This window comes from Emys orbicularis, chromosome 4 (genome assembly GCF_028017835.1).
Source record: "Emys orbicularis isolate rEmyOrb1 chromosome 4, rEmyOrb1.hap1, whole genome shotgun sequence".
Classification (NCBI taxonomy): Eukaryota; Metazoa; Chordata; order Testudines; family Emydidae; genus Emys; species Emys orbicularis.
Genome location: NC_088686.1, coordinates 91,431,256 through 91,453,868, shown reverse-complemented (window position 1 = coordinate 91,453,868; position 22,613 = coordinate 91,431,256). Strand labels below are relative to the sequence as shown.

General features: G+C 46.2%; 1 protein-coding gene across 1 annotated transcript in view; it reads right to left on the bottom strand.

Annotated features, from left to right (window-relative positions):
* Positions 1-22,613, bottom strand: part of BBOX1 (gamma-butyrobetaine hydroxylase 1) — a 76,311-nt gene that overhangs the window by 11,161 nt on the left and 42,537 nt on the right. The window contains exon 4 of the mRNA XM_065404279.1: positions 21,635-21,833. Within this exon, the coding sequence (XP_065260351.1) occupies positions 21,635-21,833 (199 nt within the window). The remainder of the gene's footprint in view (positions 1-21,634; positions 21,834-22,613) is intronic.

Here is a 22,613-nt window from a genome sequence, read left to right as displayed (position 1 = left end):
ATGGATGAACTAAAATCAGCATGAGTCTTGCTGACAACAGCAACAAATTATATATTGTAAGGTGGTTGAGTACAAAGACATACAGTCATCAGATTTGCAATGCAGTCAAAATATGTTTCAAATGACACACCATGCAGCAAAGTCTAAGGCCAAAAACCACATGTTCTGGTTTGCACAAAGTTCATACAGTTGAATACAGTTCATGGCAAACGTGTAATATAGATCCAGACATTTGTCTGGGAAGTGTAAGTCAACATATGCAGTCCATGTAATCACTGAAGAAGACATGATTTAAAAAGAAAAATATGAAAACTCATTTCCCCTTGTGAATTACTGTAGACTAAATATACAAAACACAAGCCATTTGAAATATAGAGATAATGCTTATTTTTTTATAAAATGCCCAGGTTAAACTTGAAAACACAGTTCAAAATGATTTATATATTGTATACAAAAACTTTTGCTTTGGGACAAGAATTTTTAAGTATAGGTATGCCAAAAACTGCTAAAGGCAGATTTATAAAATTGCTGGGGAAAAAACCCAGAATATTAACAAATGTGTTCAACTGTCATGGGGAAATTCATTTAATTATATGGTATAGTAAGTATTCATCACATGTGACTTCAGTTCTAAAATATGAAGACCTCAACCACATTTGCACAGTTACTAATTTTAAGGCCAAAAAAAAATGTGTTATGTCATCCTTGTCATTAGTGTTGAGGGTAGCTTTGTCGTGGTAGGCTCCAGAGCAATTTAATGGCTCCAAAGCATTTTAATCTACTGTAATGCTCTTGCTTCTCAGAAAATATATACCTCTGGTGAAATAAAAATACATTATAGAATTACCGTGACGTTTTACAAAAAGGCACGTTCATTCTGTTAAACAAGGTATGCTATGGGAGTTAATCCACTGGAACATTCCTTCCACGTAAGGAGATTCTATCAAAGATCAAGTTACTAACTTATAGCCAAATATTGATTTAATGCAAAAAGCTACATTAATGCACTGTCCAGCTTGAAAATGTAATGCACAGAAGTTAGCAAATTCAGACCTTAACATTGCTAAAGAGGTAGAACTCAGTCACAGGGAGAGTTGCTGTCTGATGAGAGTGCTGGTACAAGAGGTAAAGGAGGAAAATATGGGTAATCCCAGAGGACTCTGATCCCTCAACAGAGAACAAAATGGGCTGGGAATGGTCTATGGATCAGTAACAAAAGTCAGATTCCAACTTCAGTTGCACAGCCTGCATGGCAGAAAATCAAGCACTGTGCAGGTACAACAATCGTGTGTGTTACATAGCAATACATACAGCCCACCTGAGATGAGAAGCTAGCCTGCTAGCTGTGACTGGGAATCATTGGCACTGAAATCTGCAACCATACTGAAACTCAAGCCACAATAATTAAAAGGTTCTGGAACCCAAGCCCAGTTTAGCAAAAATATACCACATTTTTGTATCTGAAATGGGAAAACTCAGCATGAGGCAGGGGTTCTCTCGCCATTGAAAAACATAATAAAATATATATTTAAAAATATTTGACTTAGAGGAAAATAACAGTGAGTTTCTGACTTTATAAGAGGTACTAGAGAGACTACGGGCTTGTCTAAATGGTGGCAAACCACACAAAGAGGCATAATTTGTGAAGTGCTCTAATGTGTTGCGCTGTAATTCCCTATGTTGGCACACTACCTACTTCGCATTGGTGTAGTTCTGTTTCAGCTACACCAGGAATCTCTTATGTATCTATTTGTCCAAGCTTTCTCAACTGACTGAAGCAGGAAACCCCGATTCTTAGCCAATCATCTTCTGCGTTACAGCTGCAGTATCTGGGGAGTGCAATTTGTCTGATCCACTCATCCAGAATATCAGTGACTGACTGGAAACCCTGTATAGTATAGCGACATACATAGAACTTGGAGGGAGCAGCACAGGTTGAAGAAAAAAGAACAGTTTGGAAGATGCACCAGGAAGTCAGTCTGTGCACCCGTGGCTGGCATGCAGACCACGGCATCTCTGTAAATAGATATCCTAATAGTCAGTTTAGTTTTAGAAACAGGGAGTCCTCTCAAGTTATTACCCAGCACGCAGTACATAAAACATACAGTAACCTACATACTTTGGTAAGGACACTTTTAAAAATGAGTGACGATAAATAAAAATAAATGTACTTGGTTTCTGTGCTCCGAAAGGACATCTGGACAAGATTAAAGACTTGTGCTTCTTTCTTCATTTGTGGGAGCTGCATTTACTGTTGTTCTGTTATTGGGAGAATCTGCAAACTGGTTGGGATATTTATTTAGCAAGGTTGTCAATCTGAAATTTATAATTTTGTTTCTAACGTTTGTTAGACCTTTGGATTTGAGTGCCATTAAAATAACAAGGAATTATTAGGAATTATTATTTGATTATAGTTTTTTTTTTAAAAACCCTCAACATTACACATAAGCACTAATTGAACTTCTTTGTTAGTGTCTAAGAAATTGATTGTAAAGTCTTTCGTTAAGTCTTTTGCTAAGAACTGCATGTTCAATAGGTTCTTACCAAAAAATGTGCAGTTGGGCTGCATATGGAAATGCCAACACCAGATGCTGAAATTTCCTAATAATTCATGTCTCAAAGTGAAATGCATTAAAACTGGGGGGAAAGATGCTAAATGTAGCCAAAAATATCATCAGGAGAGAAATGAGTAAGTGTAACTGAATATTAAGTCCCCCTCTATTCTATGATCTTTTAAATGAATTCCAACTACAAATGACATATAAAAATATTGAAAAAGACTTTAATGTGCTACATTATATAGCCTAACAAACATAATAGCTATATAAAAGACAGTTACCTTTTCCGTAACTGGTGTTCTTCGAGATGTGTTGCTCATGTCTATTCCACAATAGGTGTGCATGCTTGCCACGTGCACCGGTGCTGGAAGTTTTCCCCCTAGCAATACCCATAGGGGAGCGCCACAGCGACCCCTGGAGTGGTGCCTTCATGACGTGGTATAAGGGGCACTGCTCGCTCTCCCCACCCTCAGTTCCTTCTTACCAGACAACTCCGACAGAGGGGAAGGAGGGTGGGATGTGGAATAGACATGAGCAACACATCTCGAAGAACACCAGTTACGGAAAAGGAAACTGTCTTTTCTTCTTCTTAGAGTGATTGCTCATGTGTATTCCACAATAGGTGATTCCAAGCTATGTCCATTGGAGGTGGGTAGGAGTTCACAAATTCTTGGGACGGAGTACAGCCCTGCTGAACCCGGTGTCTTCCCTGGTTTGGGAGACGATCGCATAGTGCGAGGTGAACGTGTGAACTGAAGACCACCTGGCAGCCCTACAAATGTCCTGGATGGGGACGCGGGCCAAAAAGGCAGCCAACGAGGCTTGCGCCTGAGTCGAGTGCGCCTTCACAATTGGTGGCAGAGCGATTCCCGCCAGGTCATAACAAGTACGGATGCACGAAGTGATCCAGTTGGAGAGCCGCTGAGTGAAGATCGGCCGACCTTTCATGCGCTTGGCCAGGCGATGAACAGTTGAGAGGACTTTCTGAACAGCTTAGTCCGCTCCAGGTAGAAAGCCAGAGCCCGTCTCACATCCAGCGTGTGGAGATGGCGCTCCTTACTGGACGCGTGGGGCTTGGTGCAGAGGACCGGTAGAAAAATGTCCTGACCCATGTGTTAGGCGAAGACCACCTTCAGGAGGAACGAAGGGTGTGGGCGGAGCTGGACCTTATCCTTATGAAACACCGTGTATGGGGGCTCGGAGGTCAGGGCCCTGAGCTCCAAGACCCACCTGGCCAACATGATTGCAACCAGGAAGGCCACCTTCCACGAGAGGTGGGACCAGGAGCACGTGGCTAGTGGCTCAAACGGGGGCCCCGTGAGATGGGCCAACACCAGGTTTAAGTCCCACTGTGGGACTGGGGGCCTAAAATAGGGGAATAGACAATCCAACCCCTTAAGGAATCGGCCAGTTATAGCATGGGAGGCCATGCACTGGCGGATGGAAGGCCGATATCGCCACCAGGTGCACCTTGACTGACGAGGGCGCCAGGTCCTGGGCTCTAAGGTGGAGGAAGTAGTCCAGAATAAGATTGATCAGGGCGGCCACCGGGGAAATGCCCCGCTCGTCCGCCCATCTGGAAAATCGAGACCACTTTGCCAAGTAGGCTCGGTGCATGGAGGGTTGCCTGCTTTCTAGGAGGACATATTAAAGCCCTTCTGAGCACGTCCTTTCCTCCCTACCTAACCATTGAACAGCCACGCCATGAGGTGGAGTACCGCTAGGTTGGGGTGGAGGAGGAGGCCCTGGTCCTGGGAGAGCAGGTCCGGGCAGGACCGCAACAGCCATGGCGGGGCAACCGCCAGGCCCATGAGGGTCCCGTACCAATGCTGCCTGGGCCATGCCGGGGCAATCAGAAGGACCCAGGCCTTGTCCGTCTTTATCTTTTCCAGGACCTTGCCGATGAGCGGGAACGGGGGAAAGGCATAGAGAAACTGGCCTGACCAGGATAGGAGGAAGGCATCGGAGACAGCGCCCCATCCCAGCCCCCCCGAGCAGAACTGGGGACAGCGACGGTTCTGCCGAGTCGTGAACAGGTCCACCTGGGGAGTTCCCCACACTCGGAAAAGTCTGTGCATCACCTCTGGGTGGAGAGACCACTTGTGCTGAGAGGAGAAGTCCCTGCTCAAGCGATCCGCCTGCGCATTCCAGGCGCCCGGCAGATGGAAGGCCTGTAGGCAGATGTTGTGGGCTATACAAAAATCCCACAGCCTGAGGGCTTCACGGCAGATGATCAGGCCCCGCCTTGCCTGTTGATGTAAAACATCAAGGTTGTGTTGTCTGTGAGGATCCTGACCACCCGGTCCTCCAGGTGTGAGCGGAAGGCCATGCATGCCAGCCGTACCACCCTGAGCTCCTTGACGTTTATGTGGAGGGTCAGATCCCAAGCCAACCACAGACCGTGGGTCTGAACGTTCCCCACATGGGCCCCCCATCCCAGGTCCGAAGCATCGGACACCAGTTCCAGCGAGGGGGCCCTGCCACTGATCGGGACCCCTTGGAGCATGTTTCTCGGGGAGGACCACCACCGAAGGGAGACGATCACCGGTTCAGGTACCGTGAGGACTTTGTCCATCCTGTCCCTGGCCTTAGAGAACTCTCAGACTAACCAGAGCTGGAGGGGCTTCATCCTGAGTCTGGTGTGACGGACCAGATACGTGCATGCCGACATATAACCCAAGAGCTGGAGGCACGCTCTGGCTGTTGTCACCGGAAACCTTGTGACCGGGTCTATGAGCCCATTCAGGGTCTCGAACCTATCCGGTGGGAGGGAGGCTCTGGCCGACGAGGCGTCCAGGACCGCCCCGATAAACTCTATGCATTGAACCGGGATTAACGTCGACTTGGTGTTGTTTACCCACAGGCCCAAAGTGGTGCACGTGGACAGAAGGAGCGCCATGTGATCCCACACCTGCGACCGGGAGCTACCCTTGACTAACCAGTCGTCCAGATAGGGGAAGATCTGGACCCCCCGGCGCCTGAGGTAGGCCGCTACCACTGACCTACATTTCGTGAATTCCCTGGGGCCAGTGGACAGGCCAAACGGGAGGACCGTAAATTGGTAGTGTTCCTGCCCCACGACAAAACGGAGGAAGCATCTGTGCCCCTCGAATATATGAATGTGGAAGTACGTGTCCTGCAGATCGAGGGCGGCGTACCAGTCCCCGGGATCCAGGGAGGGGATGATGGAGGCCAGGGAGACCATGCGGAACTTGAGCTTCACTATGTACTGGTTCAGCCTTGCAGGTCCAAGATGGGCCTGAGCCCCACTTTGGCCTTCGGGATTAGGAAATAGCAGGAGTAGTACCCTTTGCCTTTGAACTCCCCGGGTACCGCTTCCACCAGTCCTAGGCCCAGGAGCTGCCCCACCTCCTGCTCGAGCAGAGCCTTGTGCGAGGGGTCCCCCAGGAGGGACAGGGGTGGGGGGTGGTTGGGCGGGGAGGAAGTAAACTGGAGGGTGTAGCCCCGGGAGATGGTGTTGAGGACCCATCGGTCCAAAGTCAGCCACGACCACTCCGGGAGGAAAGCACACAACCGATTGGAGAAGGGAAGTTTTATTGAAGGTGGATCCCTGACTAGAACTGGCAGGGCGCCCCCCGGTGTCCCGTCAAAACTGCATTTTCCCCGCCTGCCTGCCCTTGGAGGACCCAGGTTGGGGGGCAAGCCGAGACTGCCTCTGTGGGCGCCTCTTATAGTCCCGCGACTTCTTATAAGCAGCCTCATATTTTGGGTGGGTGGTCTGAGCGGAAGTCTGCTGCGGCTTGAACTTAGGTTTAGCTGGAGCCGGAACATAAGACCCAGAGTCTGGAGAGTCGTGTGGGAGACTTGCAGGCCATGCAGCTTTGTATCCGTTTGTTCCACAAACAGAGCTTTGCCGTCAAATGGGAGGTCCTGCAGGGAGGTCTGCGCCTCGCTGGACAGCCCAGAGAGTAGGAGCCATGACGCTATTCTGATGGACACCGCGGAGGCCATGGGCCGCACGGCCATGTCCGCCGCATCCAAAGCTTCCTGCAGGGTTTCCTGGCAGTCACTGTACCCTCCTCCACCAGCGCTTTGAACTCCTTCCTGTCACGCTCCTGGAGGGAGTCCTCGAACTTGGGCAGGGAGCCCCACAGATTGAACTCATACCGGCCCAGGAGAGCCTGGTGGTTCGCCACCCGTAACTGGAAGCTTGAGGACAAATAAATTTTCCTTCCAAAGGAATTCCAGCCTCCGTGAATCTTTATTTTTCCAAGGGAGGCAGGGCCGTAATCGCCTCATCCAGGAAGGGCGAGGAGGCCGGCGCGGTACTTTGAGTGTCCACCGGTACCAACTGGTCGGTCTCCAGGCACGGTGCCGAGGATGTACGTCCCACCGACTCCTTCCTCGGAGGTCCAGAGAGGGAGGCCAATGGTCCTTCTGAGGCTCCGGCCACCGAGCGAGCCCACATCAGGGGCTGCATCGGGAGCCACGGTGCACACTGGTACCATTGGGCTGGCCACGGGGCCTGGTGCCACTGCACCTGCTGAGGCACAGGTGGAGCCGGTTGTTCGGCCTGACTGGCCTGGCACATTGATGGACGACTACGAAGGGAGGCCGGGCTGACATATGACCTGCCGCTGTCCCCGGACTGGGAGGAGCAGTGGTGCCGGGAGCGATGCCGACCACTGGACCGTGATCCCGACGTGGAGAACCGGTACTGTCGGTAACAGCTGCTCCGCGATCGGCTCCGATGGGTGGACCTGTAACAGTGAGACGCCGGCAATCGACGCCCAGGGCTGCAGAGGCGGTGCCATGGCGGGTTCCTGGCGGAGACGCCGAATGGGAACGACGTCGACGTCCGTGCCGTGACTGGCTGTGATAACCCCTCCGAGACGAGGACCTTTGGCGACATCTGCCTTGGTCCCGTCGGTGTTCACTCCTCGAGGAGTGCCCAGAGTCTCGGTTGGACAGAACCCAACCAGACAGTCTGGTGGGCGTCGAGGGTGATCCACGTGGACTTTTCCCTGAATGGTCGCTGTGTGGTGAACGGTGTCAGGAACGTTCCCTCGACCGAGACCGGTACCGAGCCGCGGGCGACTGCAGAGATCCCAGCGGTGGCTTGCCTCTGGAGCGCGGGGCCGACATCGGCGGTGCTCCTGGTACCGGCCTGGACATAACATCCCAGGCCGCCTGCAGGGCCTCCGGCGTGGAGGGCTTCCGGACATCTGGGGAGGCCTGCTCCGAATGGGCCGGACTACTCCACTCGACTTGAGTTGGAGGCCTAGAGGCCGGTGGGGATCAAGGACTGCCCGACATGGGTCTAGCCTCTGTCCCGGGTTAACTCCAGTGTCACAGTGAAGAAGGCCTCTTTCTAGCCTTCTTGGCATGCCCCGTGGACAGAGAGCGGTGCCAGCTGGCTGATAGTGCTGAAGGGTCGCCGCGCACCGACACTGAGGTGCTGACTTGGAGTGGTGCGCCAGAGCCGGGGTCAGCACCGACTCCATCAGAATAGCCTGGAGCCTAATGTCCCTTTCTCTTTTGGTCCGAGGCTTAAACGACTTGCAAATCTTGCAGCGATCGCTGAGATGGATTTCCCCCAAACAGCGCAGACAGTCCGCGTGCAGCTCACTCAGTGGCATAGATCGCCTACAAGTGTCACAGAACTTAAACCCCGGGGCGCGGGGCATGCCTTGGCCCGGGCGCTCTAACTAAACTAAACAACTAACTACCTACAGGTACCATACACTGAACGAACAAGCAGTTTTGGGGACGAGCTACAGCAAAGCTGGAGCAGAGCAGTTCAGAAGCACCTTCACTGGCGGCAAGAAGCAACTGAGGGTGGGGGAAGCACACAGCGCCCCTTATACTGCACCATGAAGGCGCCACTCCAGGAGTCGCTGGTGTGCTCCCCTATGGGTAATGCTGGGGAAAAACTTCCGGCACCGGTGGCACGCACACCTATTGTGGAATACACATGAGCAATCACTCGAAGAACTGTATTCATATGCATTAACCTATTTCCTTAAATATTTACTATGCATTTACTTCATACAAACCTGTATTAAAACGCTTAAAGCTATTTTTCAGATGTTACAAATGACGATGATAATTTCTTAAAACCCTAAAGTAATTTAGGGTGAATTTCGCCTCTGTGCAGAGGGCCAGTGCAAGACCTATGCATATATTCATAGATTCCAAGGCCAGTAGGGATCATTGTGATTATCTAGTCTGACCTTCTGTATAACACAGGCCATAAAACTTCCGTAAAATAACTCCTTATGAACTACAGAAGATCTTTTAGAAAACCATACAATCTTGATTTAAAAATTGCCAGTGATGGACAATCCGCCAGGACCCTGGGTAAATTGTTCCAATGGTTAATTATGCTCACTGTTAAAAGAATTACATCTTATTTCCAGTCTGAATTTGTCTAGCTTCAACCTCCATATATTGGATGATGTTATACCTTTCTCTGCTAGATTGTAGAGCCCATTAACAAATATTTGTTCCCATGTAGGTACTTATAGACCAGTGGTGGGCAACCTGAGGCCCGTGGGCCGAACGTGGCCTGTCAGGGTAATCCGCTGGCAGGCCGAGAGACAGTTTGTTTACATTGACCGTCCGCAGGCACGACCACCCACAGCTCCCAGTAGCCACGGTTTGCCGTTCCTGGCCAATGGGAGCTGAAGGAAGCGGTCGTGCTTGCGGACGATCAATATAAACAAACTGTCTCGCGGCCTGTCAGCGGATTACCCTGACGGGCCACATGCGGCCCGCAGGCAGGTTGCCCACCACTGTTATAGACTGTGATCAAGTCATCCCTTAACCTTCTCTTTGTTAAGCTAAACAGATTGAGCTTCTTTGGTCTATCACTACAAGGCATGTTTTCTAATCCATTCATCATTCTGGTGGCTCTTCTCTGAACCCTCTCATTTATCAACCTTTTTGAACTGTGGATACCAGAATTCGACAGTAGTCCAGCAGCAGTTACACCAGTGCCAAATACAAAGCTTATGCGCCTCTTAAGTTTCACTTAAACATTAAGTTGAGGGTTTTAGTGGAACTTAAGTGCTGCATAAGCTTTGTGCTGGCCCTTCTCTGTGCAGGGTGGATTTCACCCATGATTTATGACAAAATCCATTAGCAAAACCTCTTCTGTAAAGATCTGGCTAGTTACACCCTCAAAATTACTGGACATTCAGTTAGGGATGAAACCACTAATAGCTAACTACAACTTGAGGGCAGCTGAATAACACTCAAGAAGATGGTATCACCTTGAATATAATGTGTGTGTGTGTGTGAAAGCGAGAGAGTGCAGCTACTCGAGCATCAGAAATGAAGAGTATCAGTTGAGAGAGGAAGTGAGGTTCAGCCAACATCTGCCCAAATTTCTGTTTTCAGTCTCTGAGGCTAAAGTCTCTCCTAAACAAGACAAAAGAATGTATTCATATAGGGCTAAATGTTCAAAACACAGTGGCTCCACTATGTCTGCAAACTATGAATATGTATGCAGAAAATGGTAACCATTACCTTACCCAAAGCCAAGTGAAATCAACCGGTCTTTCTAATGATGTCAGTGTGGTTTGCATCAGACTTCATGTTTGCAGGTAACTACCTCTTTGTGTGCACATTCTTTGCAGGTGCAATTAAACTGTAAAGCTTTGGAAATTTATTCCTTATTTTCATAATAGTAACATTTAGTACATATTAACGTTTTACATTTTCAGAGCACTGGACAATATTAACAAATGAGTTCTCACATCTCTGTGAGATAGTTAACTTCTCTATTATTATCTCTGATTTAGAGATGGGAAAACAGATGAGTACACTTGCCCAAGGCTCAGCCCAAAGGGTTTCTGGCTCTGAACTCTATACTAAGACAATTAGGCCATGTTCAGAAAGAGGGTTCAGAGAAGAGCCATGAGAATGATTAATGGATTGGGAAACTTGGCTTATAGTGGTAGTCTAAAGAAGCTCAATCTATTTATCTTAACAAGCTGTCTGTAGTGTATATTATTAGTTTCTATGCTTGCAAGTTTGGCCATCTGTTTCAAAAAAAGAATGTCTGCTCAACAGATTTTTCCCCACAAGCGCTCACAGCTGTATTAGTGTATATACCCTTCTATGCATATCTTCCCTTTTATAATAAGCTGCTCTCCTTTGGCACTAGACAGTAAAGTAATATTTCTCAGTGCCATTCTGTACACAGGCTGTTGATTCCATCGTGTTACCGATTTGTTTTTATTTGAACCCAAAGGCCAAATACTCTGAAAAGCTAGTCTCCTGTTTTAAAATTTGCCTTTCACACCTAGAACACTCATGAGATTTCACTCTGAGATGCTAAGTTCTACACCAACTTTACATTTTCATTTATGTAGCAAATATCCTATAGTGAACATGCCAATTTTCAAATGCTTTGACTAAGATTTTAAACAATAAAAAAATTCCTGTACTTTCTTTTAAATGTTGAGCTATTAGTCAAGTTGGAAATGTGGCACAGTTGAAATCGTCTTTCTATATCCTGGCTAACAAAATGAGTTTTGGAGAAGTGAGGCAACTTACAAACCTTTTCCCTTTCATTCATAATATGACATCATAGCCAAGAGCTTTCCCTGAAATGTTAATTACAGTAACTCCTCACTTAATGTCATCCCGGTTAACGTTGTTTCATTGTTACGTTGCTGATCAATTAGAGAACATGCTTGTTTAAAGTTGCGCAATGCTCCCTTATAACTTTGTTTGGCAGCCGCCTGCTTTGTCCACTGCTTGCAGGAAGAGCAGCCCGTTGGAGCTAGCTGGTGGGGGCTTGGAACCAGGGTGGACTGGCAGCCCCCCATCAGCTCCCTGCTCCCCAAAGTTCCCTGTGTGGCAGCCGCCCAGCAGGTTATCAATTGCCGGCAGTTCAGCTGTCCCTCCCCCCACTGCCAGGTGCTGCTCCTGCCCTCGGCCTTGGAGCTGATCCTGGGAGTCTCCTGCTTGCTGTGAAGGGCGGGGGGGAAAGAAGGGGGCTAATGTCAGGGTGTCCCCCTCCCTGCCAACAATGCCAGCATGGCTAAAAAATGTAGTAAAAGAGGTGTTTAGAGACACAAAGGCATCCTTTAAAAATTGGAAGTCAAATCCTAGTGAGGAAAATAGAAAGGAACATATTTTCTGGCAAGTCACATGTAAAAATATAATTATGTAGGTCAAAGAAGAATTTGAAGTGCAACTAGCACAAGACAGAAACTAAGAACAAAATTTTTTCTAAGTACATCAGAAGCAGGAAGATTGCCAAACAATCACTGGGGCCACTGGACGATCAAAATGTTAAAGGAGCACTCAAGAAAGAGAAAGCCATTGCAGAGAAGCTAAATGAATACTTTCCCTCGGTGTTCACTGCAGGGGATATGAGTGAGATTCCCATACCTGAGCCATTCCTTTTAGGTGATAAATCTGAGGAACTGTCCCAGATTGAGGCGTCAATAGAGGAGCTTTTGGAAAAAAATGATTAATTAAACAGTAATAAGTCACCAGGACCAGACCAGATGGTATTCACCCAGGAGTTTTGAAGGAGCTCAAATATGAAACTGCATAACTACTCACTGTTGTACGTAACCTATCACTTAAATCAGCATCTGTACCAGCTGACTGGAGGATAGCTAATGTGATGCCAATTTTTAAAAAAGACTCCAGAAGCGATCTTGGTAATTACAAGCCGATAAGCCTCATTTCAGTAGCAGGCAAAATGGTTGAAACTATAGTAAAGAACTGAATTATCAGACACATAGATGAACACAGTATGTTGGGGAAGAGTCATCACAGCGTTTGTAAATCATGCCTCACCGATTTATTAGAATTCTTTGAGGATGTAAATAAACACATGGACAAGGGTGATCCAGTGGATATAGAGTACTTAGACTTTCAGAAAGCCTGTGGAAGGTCCCTCACCAAAGGCTCTTCAGACAAAGTAAAGATTCATGGGATAAGAGGGAAGGTCCTCTCATGGATCAGGAAGTGGTTAAAAGGTAGGAAACAAAGGGTAGGAATAAATGGCGAGTTTTCACAATAGAAGGCGATAAATAGCAGGGTCCCCTAAAGACCTGTACTAGAACCAGTGCTGTTCAACATAATCATAAATGATCTGGAAAAAGGGGTAAAAAATAAGGTGGCAAAGTTTGCTGACAATACAAAATTATTCAAGATAGTTAAGTCCAAAGCTGACTAACAAGAGTTACAAAGGGAATCTCAAACATTGGGTGACTGGGAAACAAAATGGCAGATGAAATTCAATGTTGATAAATGCAAAATAATTCACATTGGAAAACATAATTCCAACTATCCATACAAAATGATGGGATCTAAATTAGCTGTTATTGCTCAAGAAAGGAATTTTGGAGTCATCTTGGATAGGTCTCTGAAAATATTTGCTTAATGTGCAGCAGCAGTCAAAAAAGCTAAGAGAAAGTTAGGAATCATTAGGAAAGGGATATATAAGAAAACAGGAAATATAATGCCACTATAGAAATCCATGATATGCACATATCTGGAGTACTGTGTACAGTTCTGGTTGCCCCATCTAAAAAAAGAAATATTAGAATTGGAAAAAGTAGAGAGAAGAGCAACAAAAATGATTAGGAGAATGGAACAGCTTCCATATGAGGAGAGAATAAAAAGACTGGGACTGTTCTGATTGGAAAAGAGATTGAAGGGGATACGATAGAGATCTATAAAATCATGAATGGCGAGGAGAAAGTGAATAAGAAAGTGTTATTTACCCCTTCACATACCACAAGAACCAGAGGTCACCCAATGAAATTAATAGGTAGCAGGTTTAAAACAAACATAAGAAAGTACTTCTTCACACAACTCATAGTCAACCTGGCGAACTCGTTCCCAGGGGATGTTGTGAAGGCCAAAAATATAACAGGGTTAAAAAAGAATTAGATACGTTCCTGGAGGATAGGTCCACCAATGGCTATTAGCCAAGACAGTCAGGAATGCAATCACATGCTCTGGGTGTCCCTAAACCTCTGACTGCTAGAAGCTGGGACTGGATGGTAGGGAATGGATCATTCGATAAATGGCCCTGTTCTGTTCACTCCCTGTGTAGCATCTGGCACTGACCACTCCTGCAGTATGGCCGTTCTTATGTTCTGAACTTCAAGACGTTAATCTGTTTAACTTGTCAAAAAGAAGATTGAGAGGTGACTTGATTACATTGTACAAGTACCTTCACAGGGAGAAATACCAGATATTAAAAGGCTCTTTAATCTAGCAGAAAAATGTATAACATGAAGCAATGGCAGGAAACTGAAGCCAGACAAATTCAAATTAAAAACAAGGCACAAGTTTTGAACAGTAAGGGTGATTAACCATTGGAACAAACCACCAAGGGAAGAAGTGGATTTTCTATCTCTTGTCTTCAGATCAAGGGCTTGTCTACACTTGAAAACACTAGAGTGGTAGAGCTGCACTGCTGCAACTGCAGTGCTTTAGTGTAAACACTACCTATGCTAATGGGAGGGGTTCTCCATCGGCGTAGGCAATCCACTTCCCTGAGAAGCGGTAACTAGGTTAATGGAAGAATTTTTCTGTTGACCAAGTGCTGTCTACACACCGGGGGTTAGGCCAGCATAACTACGTTGCTCAGGGGTGTGGATTTTTCACACTCTTGAGTGACGTAGCTATGGTGATGTAAGCTCCCAGTGTAGACCAGCCCCAAGAATGGATGCCTTTCTGGAAGGTCTGATTTAGTCAAACACAAGCTTTTCAGCTCAATACAGGGGTAACTGGTATGATATACAGGACGCTACACAAAAATACCTAATTGTCCCTTCTGGCCTTAAAAATCTATGAATCCATTAACTGTTTCCAAATCTAGTTCTTAGCCCAGTATAGTTGATAAGATTAGCTCCTGAAAGCACTAACCTGTTACTTTACTGAAGCTGACCTGAAAATCCATAATAGACTTTCTTAGACAATTTTTCCTTGAGTATTAATATAGTAAGTATGCTTTTGAGCCAACATCTGGGGGTTGCTTTATTCATTGCTAAGTGCCAAGAAAGTTCTGGTAGAGCTGTCTGGGTATGGAGCAGAGTAAGTCTGTCACCCTTTTTAAAGCATCCTGTTGGGAGGGTGGCAGCTCCACTCTGACTCTAAAGTAGGGTTATGGCTTAATAGCACAATTTATCCCTAAATCTCTAAGGCCTTGTCTATACCCAGCCGCTAGTTCGGCGGCTGGGAATCGAAGTTCCGGGTTCGATTTATCGCGTCTGGTCTGGACGCGATAAATCGATCCCGGAAGCGCTCGCCGTCGACTGCGGTACTCCAGCTCGGCGAGAGGAGTACCGCGGAGTCGACGGGGAGCCTGCCTGCCGCGTGTGGACCGCGTCTGAACCGCGGTAAGTTCGAACTAAGGTATGTCGACTTCAGCTACGTTATTCACGTAGCTGAAGTTGCGTATCTTAGTTCGAAGTTGGGGGTTAGTGTAGACCAGGCCTAACTCTTGTAGTTCCTAAAGTATCTGCTGCTAAACTCATGTCAGAACTGAAATGGAGTGGAAAGCAATACAGTAATTGGAATGATGTGATTTTAAAGCAGGGGTGGGCAAACTTTTTGGCCCGAGGCCTACATCTGGGAATAGAAATTGTATGGCGGGCCTTGAATACTCACAAAATTGGGGTTGGGGTGTGGGAGGGGGTGAGGGATCCAGGGTGTGGCCAGAAATGAGGAGTTCAGGATGCAGGAGGGGGCTCCGGACTGAGGGTGGGAGGATGAGGACTCCGGTTTGGGATGTGGGCTATGGGGATGAAAAGTTTGGGGTGTAGAAGGGTGCTCCGGGCTGGGACTGAGGGGTTTGGAGGGTGGGAGGGGGATCAGGGCTGGGGCAGGGGGGTAGGATACAGGAAGGGGTGCAGACTCTGGCTGGGGGTGTGGGCTCTGGTGTGGGGCTGGGGATGAGGGTTTTGGGGTGAAGGAGGGTGTTCCAGGCTGGGATTGAGGGGTTCAGAGTGGGGAGGGAGATCAGGGCTGCAGGGTTTGGGGCATGGGGGGTTGATGGGGTACAGGTTCTGGGCGTTGCTTACCTCCCAGTGGCTCCCAGAAGCAGCGGCGTGTCCCTTCTCTGGCTCCTACCTGGAGGCTGCACCGCCCGCAGGCACCGCCCCTGCAGCTCCCATTGGCCGTGGTTCCAGGCCAATAGGATATGTGGGGGTGGCGCTTGGAGCGGGGGCAGCGTGCAGATTAGAGCCCTCTGGCTGACCCTATGTGTAGGAGCCGGAGGGGGGCCATGCCGCTGATTCCGGGAGCCGCGTGGAGAGACCCCCGACCCTGCTCCCCGCCTGGAGCGCCAGAGCGGGGCAAGCTCCAGTCCCCGCTCCCTACGGGAAGCTCGAGGGCCAGATTAAAACGGCTGGTGGGCCGTAGTTTGCCCACCCCTGTTTTAAAGTCTGATATCTTGTGAATGGCCAGGAATAGAAACACTTGCCAGTACAAAAGCTTTTAAGGGCAGAAAATATTTACAAGCACTGAGTGAGGTTTTCAAAGCTGAGTAGAGGATTCAGCTACACAACTCCCATTAAATAAAGGTTCACTTTCCTAGTCAGCTTTGAAAATCTCAACCACTGTTCCTACTGGGCTGGTGAGCAAAAAGAAAAATAACAATTCCTGCTGAAAACACATTATCTTAAATCCAAAAATCACCCAGTAAAGGTTTTTTTTTAAAAACTTCAATGTAGCTATTATCCTATCACAGGATACCCGTCTCAGTGTATTGCACCAAAAATATTCGTTTTTTTTTAATTGAAACAATAGGTAAAACACTTTAAAAAGATGTTATGTCTGACTTTCAGCTAGTCCGATGTTCAGCATTCCACACACAGCGGGTTCACTTAAGAAGTTTCTGTTGGCTTGACAGAGATTTCTTGTTCCAGCAGTATTCCCCATTTTAAGTGCAAGGAATCTCTCTCAAACTGGTGGAGTCTTTCAAAATAAAAGAAACTTCTTAAGTTCGGCCACTGTAAATATTATTTTTGACAGAGGAAATAACATCTTTTTACATGCCTACAGTGGTTGCCTACTGTAGTCACATTATTTAGTTATCTAAGGAAATTGGCAAGTTTTTGAAGGAGACCAACATATTAGATAAAAACCTTAGGTAAGCATATAGATCTGATTATTTTGCTTCTGTTTTATCCCTGTTAGCACATTTTCCTTTGGCAAATCCAATAAGAGCAGACCAGTAGCTGTTTCAGAGAAAATACTCTTTTCTGGTTGACCACTAGTAAGTGCTGATGGCTGGAGTAATTCATATGCTCTTATTGGGCCAAAGGCCAAGTAATAAGAGTGTTTTCTCAGCCAGACTATCCATAATAGAATGATGCCTAGTTTGGCTCACATGCATCTTTTTGAAATACAGTGAAATTTGGATGGGCCATAGATTTTAAATCTAGTTCCTGTTTCAGAAAGACTGCAATGTTAATCACTTTAGGTTGGTTTAAAAATTTAAAAAGGCAAATAAAACTACATTTCGTATATTTATCCCAGTTACTGGTGCTTTATATAGGGAGTCAAATTCTTTCCTGTTGCATTCATGCACCCTGCTGATTTCAAAGCTGTTGCATCCATGGGACTGAAAGCAGAACTTGCCCCAGAAATGGAGCTCAGTAGCTGAGTGGACATAAAAAAATGACAGAATGGAAATTAAATCAGAAGGAACTTGTCCAGTGCCAGAAATAAGCTACGAGATCATGAAGGCTATTTTTCTGGCTTTCAGAACTTTTTCAGTAAACTTGAATGATGGTAGCATCCCAAATAATTTATTTTTCTACGACAGTCAATGATTGAGCTATTTTAGCCTAATAAAATGAAGACTTCATTGGCCTTATTTAAGCATTTCTTTACTTGGCTGAGACTTTCACTGCATCTCTTCATTAACAATAAGCAAAATAATGAGAAAAAAGTATCTTTTCTTCTTTTCCCTCCCTCCCAAATTAACATTTCAGGTAAACATATTTTCCCCATTATCACTGCGCTGTGCTTATCAATCTTGCCAGCCCTGCATATGCCAACATGACTTGAATGTGGCCTCATACAAAAACGTTATAGGAGGGAAGTAAATCTTTGCTTCTCTGTTCTAATGTGGAAGGAATGTGGGCTTTCCAGCCAAGGTTTGGATTTTGTCTTCTCCTATTTATTTTAAATCTTTTCAGACAAAGAAGGAGACATTCACTGTTGCACCCATATTGTTAACTTTTGAACTGAGGTGCTTAAAATGAAAATACATGTTTAGCTGGAATTTGTATCATCTGAATCAGGGAAAAAAGCCTGGCTAGGAGCCCCTGGATGTCCTGGTTTTAGTGGCTATGCAGACCCCAACGTACAAGATACAATTGGCAAAACAGGACAGAAATACAGATGGTAACATTTAAATGCTATGGGTTTGTTATTTTTTTCATAAGTCATTGAAGAATATGTGCAAATCAGAATTCTGAAAATTATTCTCCAAGATGGATGGGTGACAGAGCAAGACTGTTGAGCTCAGCAAGACATTAGCTAACAGCATTCAAGTAGAGTCTAGCAGGGATCAGTTCTGGGTCTGGTTCTGTTCAATATCTTCATCAATGATTTAGATCAGTGGTTCCCCAACTTGTTCCGCCGCTTGTGCAGGGAAAGCCCCTGGCGGGTCGGGTCGGTTTGTTTACCTGCCGCGTCCGCAGGTTCGGCCGATCGCGGCTCCCAGTGGCTGCGGTTCGCTGCTCCAGGCCAATGGGAGCTGCTGGAAGCGGCGCGGGCCGAGGAACGTACTGGCCGCCGCTTCCAGCAGCTCCCATTGGCCTGGAGCAGCGAACCGCGGCCACTGGGAGCCGCGATCGGCCGAACCTGCGGACGCGGCAGGTAAACAAACCGGCCCGGCCCGCCAGGGCCTTTCCCTGCACAAGCGGCGGAACAAGTTGGGGAACCACTGATCTAAATCATTGATGGCAGAGTGCACTTATAAAGTCTGCGGACAATACCAAGCTGGGAGAAGTTGCAAGTGCTTTGGAGGATAGGATTAAAATTCAAAATGATCTGGACAAACTGGAGAAATGGTCTAAAGTAAATAGGATGAAAAAAGGACAGATGCAAAGTACTCCACTGAGGAAGGAACAATCAGTTGCACACACACAAAATGGGAAACGACTGCCTAGGAAGGAGTACTGCCAACTGTGGAAGGGAATCTGGGGGTCAGAGTGGATCACAAGCTAAATATGGGTCAACAGTGTAACACTGTTGCAAAAAAAGCAAACATCATTCTGAGATGTATTAGCAGGAATGTTGTAAGCAAGACGAGAAGTAATTCTTCTGCTCTACTCCATGCTGATTAGGCCTCAACTGAGTATAGTGTCCAATTTTAGGTGCCACATTTCAGGAAAGATGTGGACAAATTGGAGAAAGTTCAGAGGAGAGCAATAAAAATGATTAAAGGTCTAGAAAACATGACCTATGAGGTCATGAGGGAAGATTGAAAAAATTGGGTTAGTTAGAGAAGATTGAGGAGGACATGATAACAGTTTTCAAGTACAGTAACTCCTCACTTAAAGTCGTCCCGGTTAATGTTGTTTCGTTGTTACATTGCTGATCAATTAGAGAACATGCTCATTTAAAGTTGTGCAATGCTCCCTTATAACTTTGTTTGGCAGCCGCCTGCTTTGTCCACTGCTTGCAGGAAGAGCAGCCCATTGCAGCTAGCTGGTGGGGGCTTGGAAACAGGGTGGACCGGCAGCTCCCCTATCAGCTCCCCGCTCCCCTAAGTTCCCTGTGCAGCAGCTGCCCAGCAGGCTACCAACTGCCAGCAGTTCAGCTGTCCCTCCCCCCAAGCCATGTGCTGCTCCTGCCCTCTGCCTTGGAGCTGCTCCCAGGAGCCTCCTGCTTGCTGTGCAGGGAAGGGGGGCTAAAGTCAGGGTGTCCCCCTCCCCCCTACTCCTGCCCCCCGCTTACCCCTTCTCCATGTAGAGCAGGGTGGGGACAGGACATGGCTCAGGACAGACAGAGCTTGCTGGCCGCAGCTGCTGTCTCAACTTCCTGATTTTTTTTAAAGGCAATGTACTTAAGAGTGGGGTCAGCATACTTAAAGAGGCAATGCGCATCTCTCTCTCTCTCTCTCTCCCACACACAGTGTGTCTCTCTGTCTTTGTCTGCCATGCTATCTCCCCTCCCTCCATTTGTGCTGCCTTGTAGAGTGTGAGGCTACATTAATAACAATGTGTTAACCCTTGATGGCTAAGCCGAATGCTAACTCATCATTTGGCAGCAGGGCTTTAGAGCTGTGCTCCGGCTCCAGGCAAAAACCTGCAGCTCCACTGCTCCGGAGCTGCTCCGCGCTCCAGCTCCGGGCTCCGCTCCAAAGCCCTGTTTGGCAGTAAGGCATTCCCCAGGAAATATCCCACCCTCTTCCACCTCAACTTCACCACCTCAACCAAGCTTCACAATCATCATTGCTGTGTACAGTATTAAATTGTTTGTGTGTGTGTGTGTGTGTCTGTGTGTGTGTGTGTGTGTGTGTGTGTGTATATATATATATATATATATATATAATCGTTTTTTTGTCTGCTGAAAAAAATTTCCCTGGAACCTAACCCCCCCCATTTACATTAATTCTTATGGGGAAATTAGATTAGCTTAACATCGTTTCGCTTAAAGTTGCATTTTTCAGGAACATAACTACAACGTTAAGCGAGGAGTTACTGTACATAAAAGGTTTGTTACAAGGAAGACAGAGAAAAAATGTTCTCTTTAACCTCTGAGGATAGGACCAGAAGCAATGGGCTTAAATAGCAACAAGGGCAGTTTAGGTTGGAAATTAGGAAAAACTTCCTGTCAGAGTGGTTAAGCACTGGAATAAATTGCCTAGGGAGGTTACAGAGATTTTAAAGAGCAGGTTAGACAAACACCTGTCAGGGATGGTCTAGATAATACTTAGTTGAGTCTTGAGAGCAGGGGACTGCACTAGAAGACCTCTCAAGGCTCCCACCAGTCCTACGATTCTATGATTGTTCACCCTTCTAGCAGATAATTAGGGAGTTGGAGATTTAGGGCCCTAATTCATGAAGTCAATGGGACTTCTTAAAGGTTGGCACATACTTATGTGTCTTATTGTTTGTGATACTTTGAAATGAACCCTAACCTTTAGAAGAAGAAAGTCTGCAAGTGAAACACTTGGAAAAAGCCGTGGAAAGCCATCAGTGCAGGGGTTCTGCTTTGTTGAGAGAGGATGGCTCTGAAATGGGCATACAAGGTGATCTGCACCCTATGTGCATGGTGGAACTGGGCTCTGCACTGGTCCTGAATGGCCCACTGTGGAAAAGTGGTTGGGGACAGACTAGGGATGTGACGACTGGTGTCTATCTGATGTCTATATCCTCTAGAGTCTAGTTCATGAGTTCTCAACTGTGTGGTTGCAAACAGGTGTCATACTACTCTTCCCATATTGCTAAATGGGAGGGAGATCCTGGCTAGACGGGAGGGGAGAACTGGTGTGTATCCTGGTATGGAAAGGGTTTAGAAGCACCGTGGCCTCGTCAGCTTTGAAAAATGTATTTTAAATATCTACAGTGTAACCCTCATTTCAGCACATTCTGAGCTGACTGACTCTTCTGAGCCCAGCTTTCATTTAAAGGTGGTGAAGTGGGTACATAAAACTGATATGAAAGACAATCACCTCACTTGAACCTCCTCTGTGTACATGACTAGAAACGGGTTTGACACACGAAGTTTGAATGCAAATGCTGATCCAAAGTTAAGGTGTTTGGATCCAGGATATTTGATGAGGCACATCTCTATCCATGGCTCGCTATCTTGTTGATTGATTTGTTTTCAATTCTGTTATTCTCTTTTCTTTTTTTTTATTACAATCACCGTTGTCATCATAGTTTGCTCCTGGGTACCATGCTATTTGTCATATATCCCGTCTGGCATGGCAAAGCAATCCATATACACAGAGTGTTATGGGTGATTACATTTTCTAATGTGAAGCCAAGAATAATTCTGATCCAGCTACAATAAATTAATCCCCAAGAAGGGTCCTACATCTTGAAGTGTAACATATCAAAGGTGATTACATTGCTGGCAGAACTAGGACATTTGAAAAACTAGCTCACCCATAAAATGTGAGACGCAGGAAACCAATCCTTTTGCCAAGTTTAACCAACTCTCCCTGTCTAGTGACAGCTCCTGTTAACAGCACAATTCCTACTTTTTTAAGGGTGGAAAGCCACTTGTAGGCACTTTCATCACTGTGTAAGACTTCTTCAAAAGACATATTTGGGAGCTGCAGATCTGAGCCCCAATATTTACATTCTGTAAGACAAAAAATATTGAAGCAAACTTTTAGTTATTATCTTTATTATTTCTTATTTGTATCACTGTAGTTATTTCCATGTTCAAGGTTAGGACATATTCACAATATTAAACTATTTTAAAGTAATGCTTTGCTTTTGTGTGTTTCTGAATATGGTCCCAGTCCTGAAATTAGATTTGCACGACAGGACCCACGTGGAGCCTTTGGTACATACATATCACAAATAAACAGTTTTCTAGAAGTAAAATACATCAAACAAACAAATAACAAATGACATTTTAAACCATGGATAATCTGAAAGGAATATTACACTGCAAAACATAAAGCAGAAGTGCCTCTCTCTCTCTCTGAATATATGGACTAGAAGAGTGAAAACTGTCAATACTCAGTTTCTTTAATAAAAACAATGAGGAGTACTTGTGGCACCTTAGAGACTAACAAATTTATTTGGGCATAAGGTTTTGTGGGCTAAAACACACTTCATCAGATGCATGGAATGGAAAATACAGTAGCAAGCTATATATATACATAGTACATGAAAAGATGGGGGTGGCCTTACCAATTCTAACAAATTTATCCTCACCCAAAACTATTTCATATTTGGGGACAATGTATACCTTCAAGTCAGTGGCACTGCTATGGGTACCTGTATGGCTCCACAGGATGTCAACATCTTTATGGCTTCCTCAGCTCTCATCCCCTAATGCCCCTACTCCACTTGCGCTACATTGATGACATCTTCATCATCTGGACCCATGGGAAAGAAGCCCTTGAGGAAT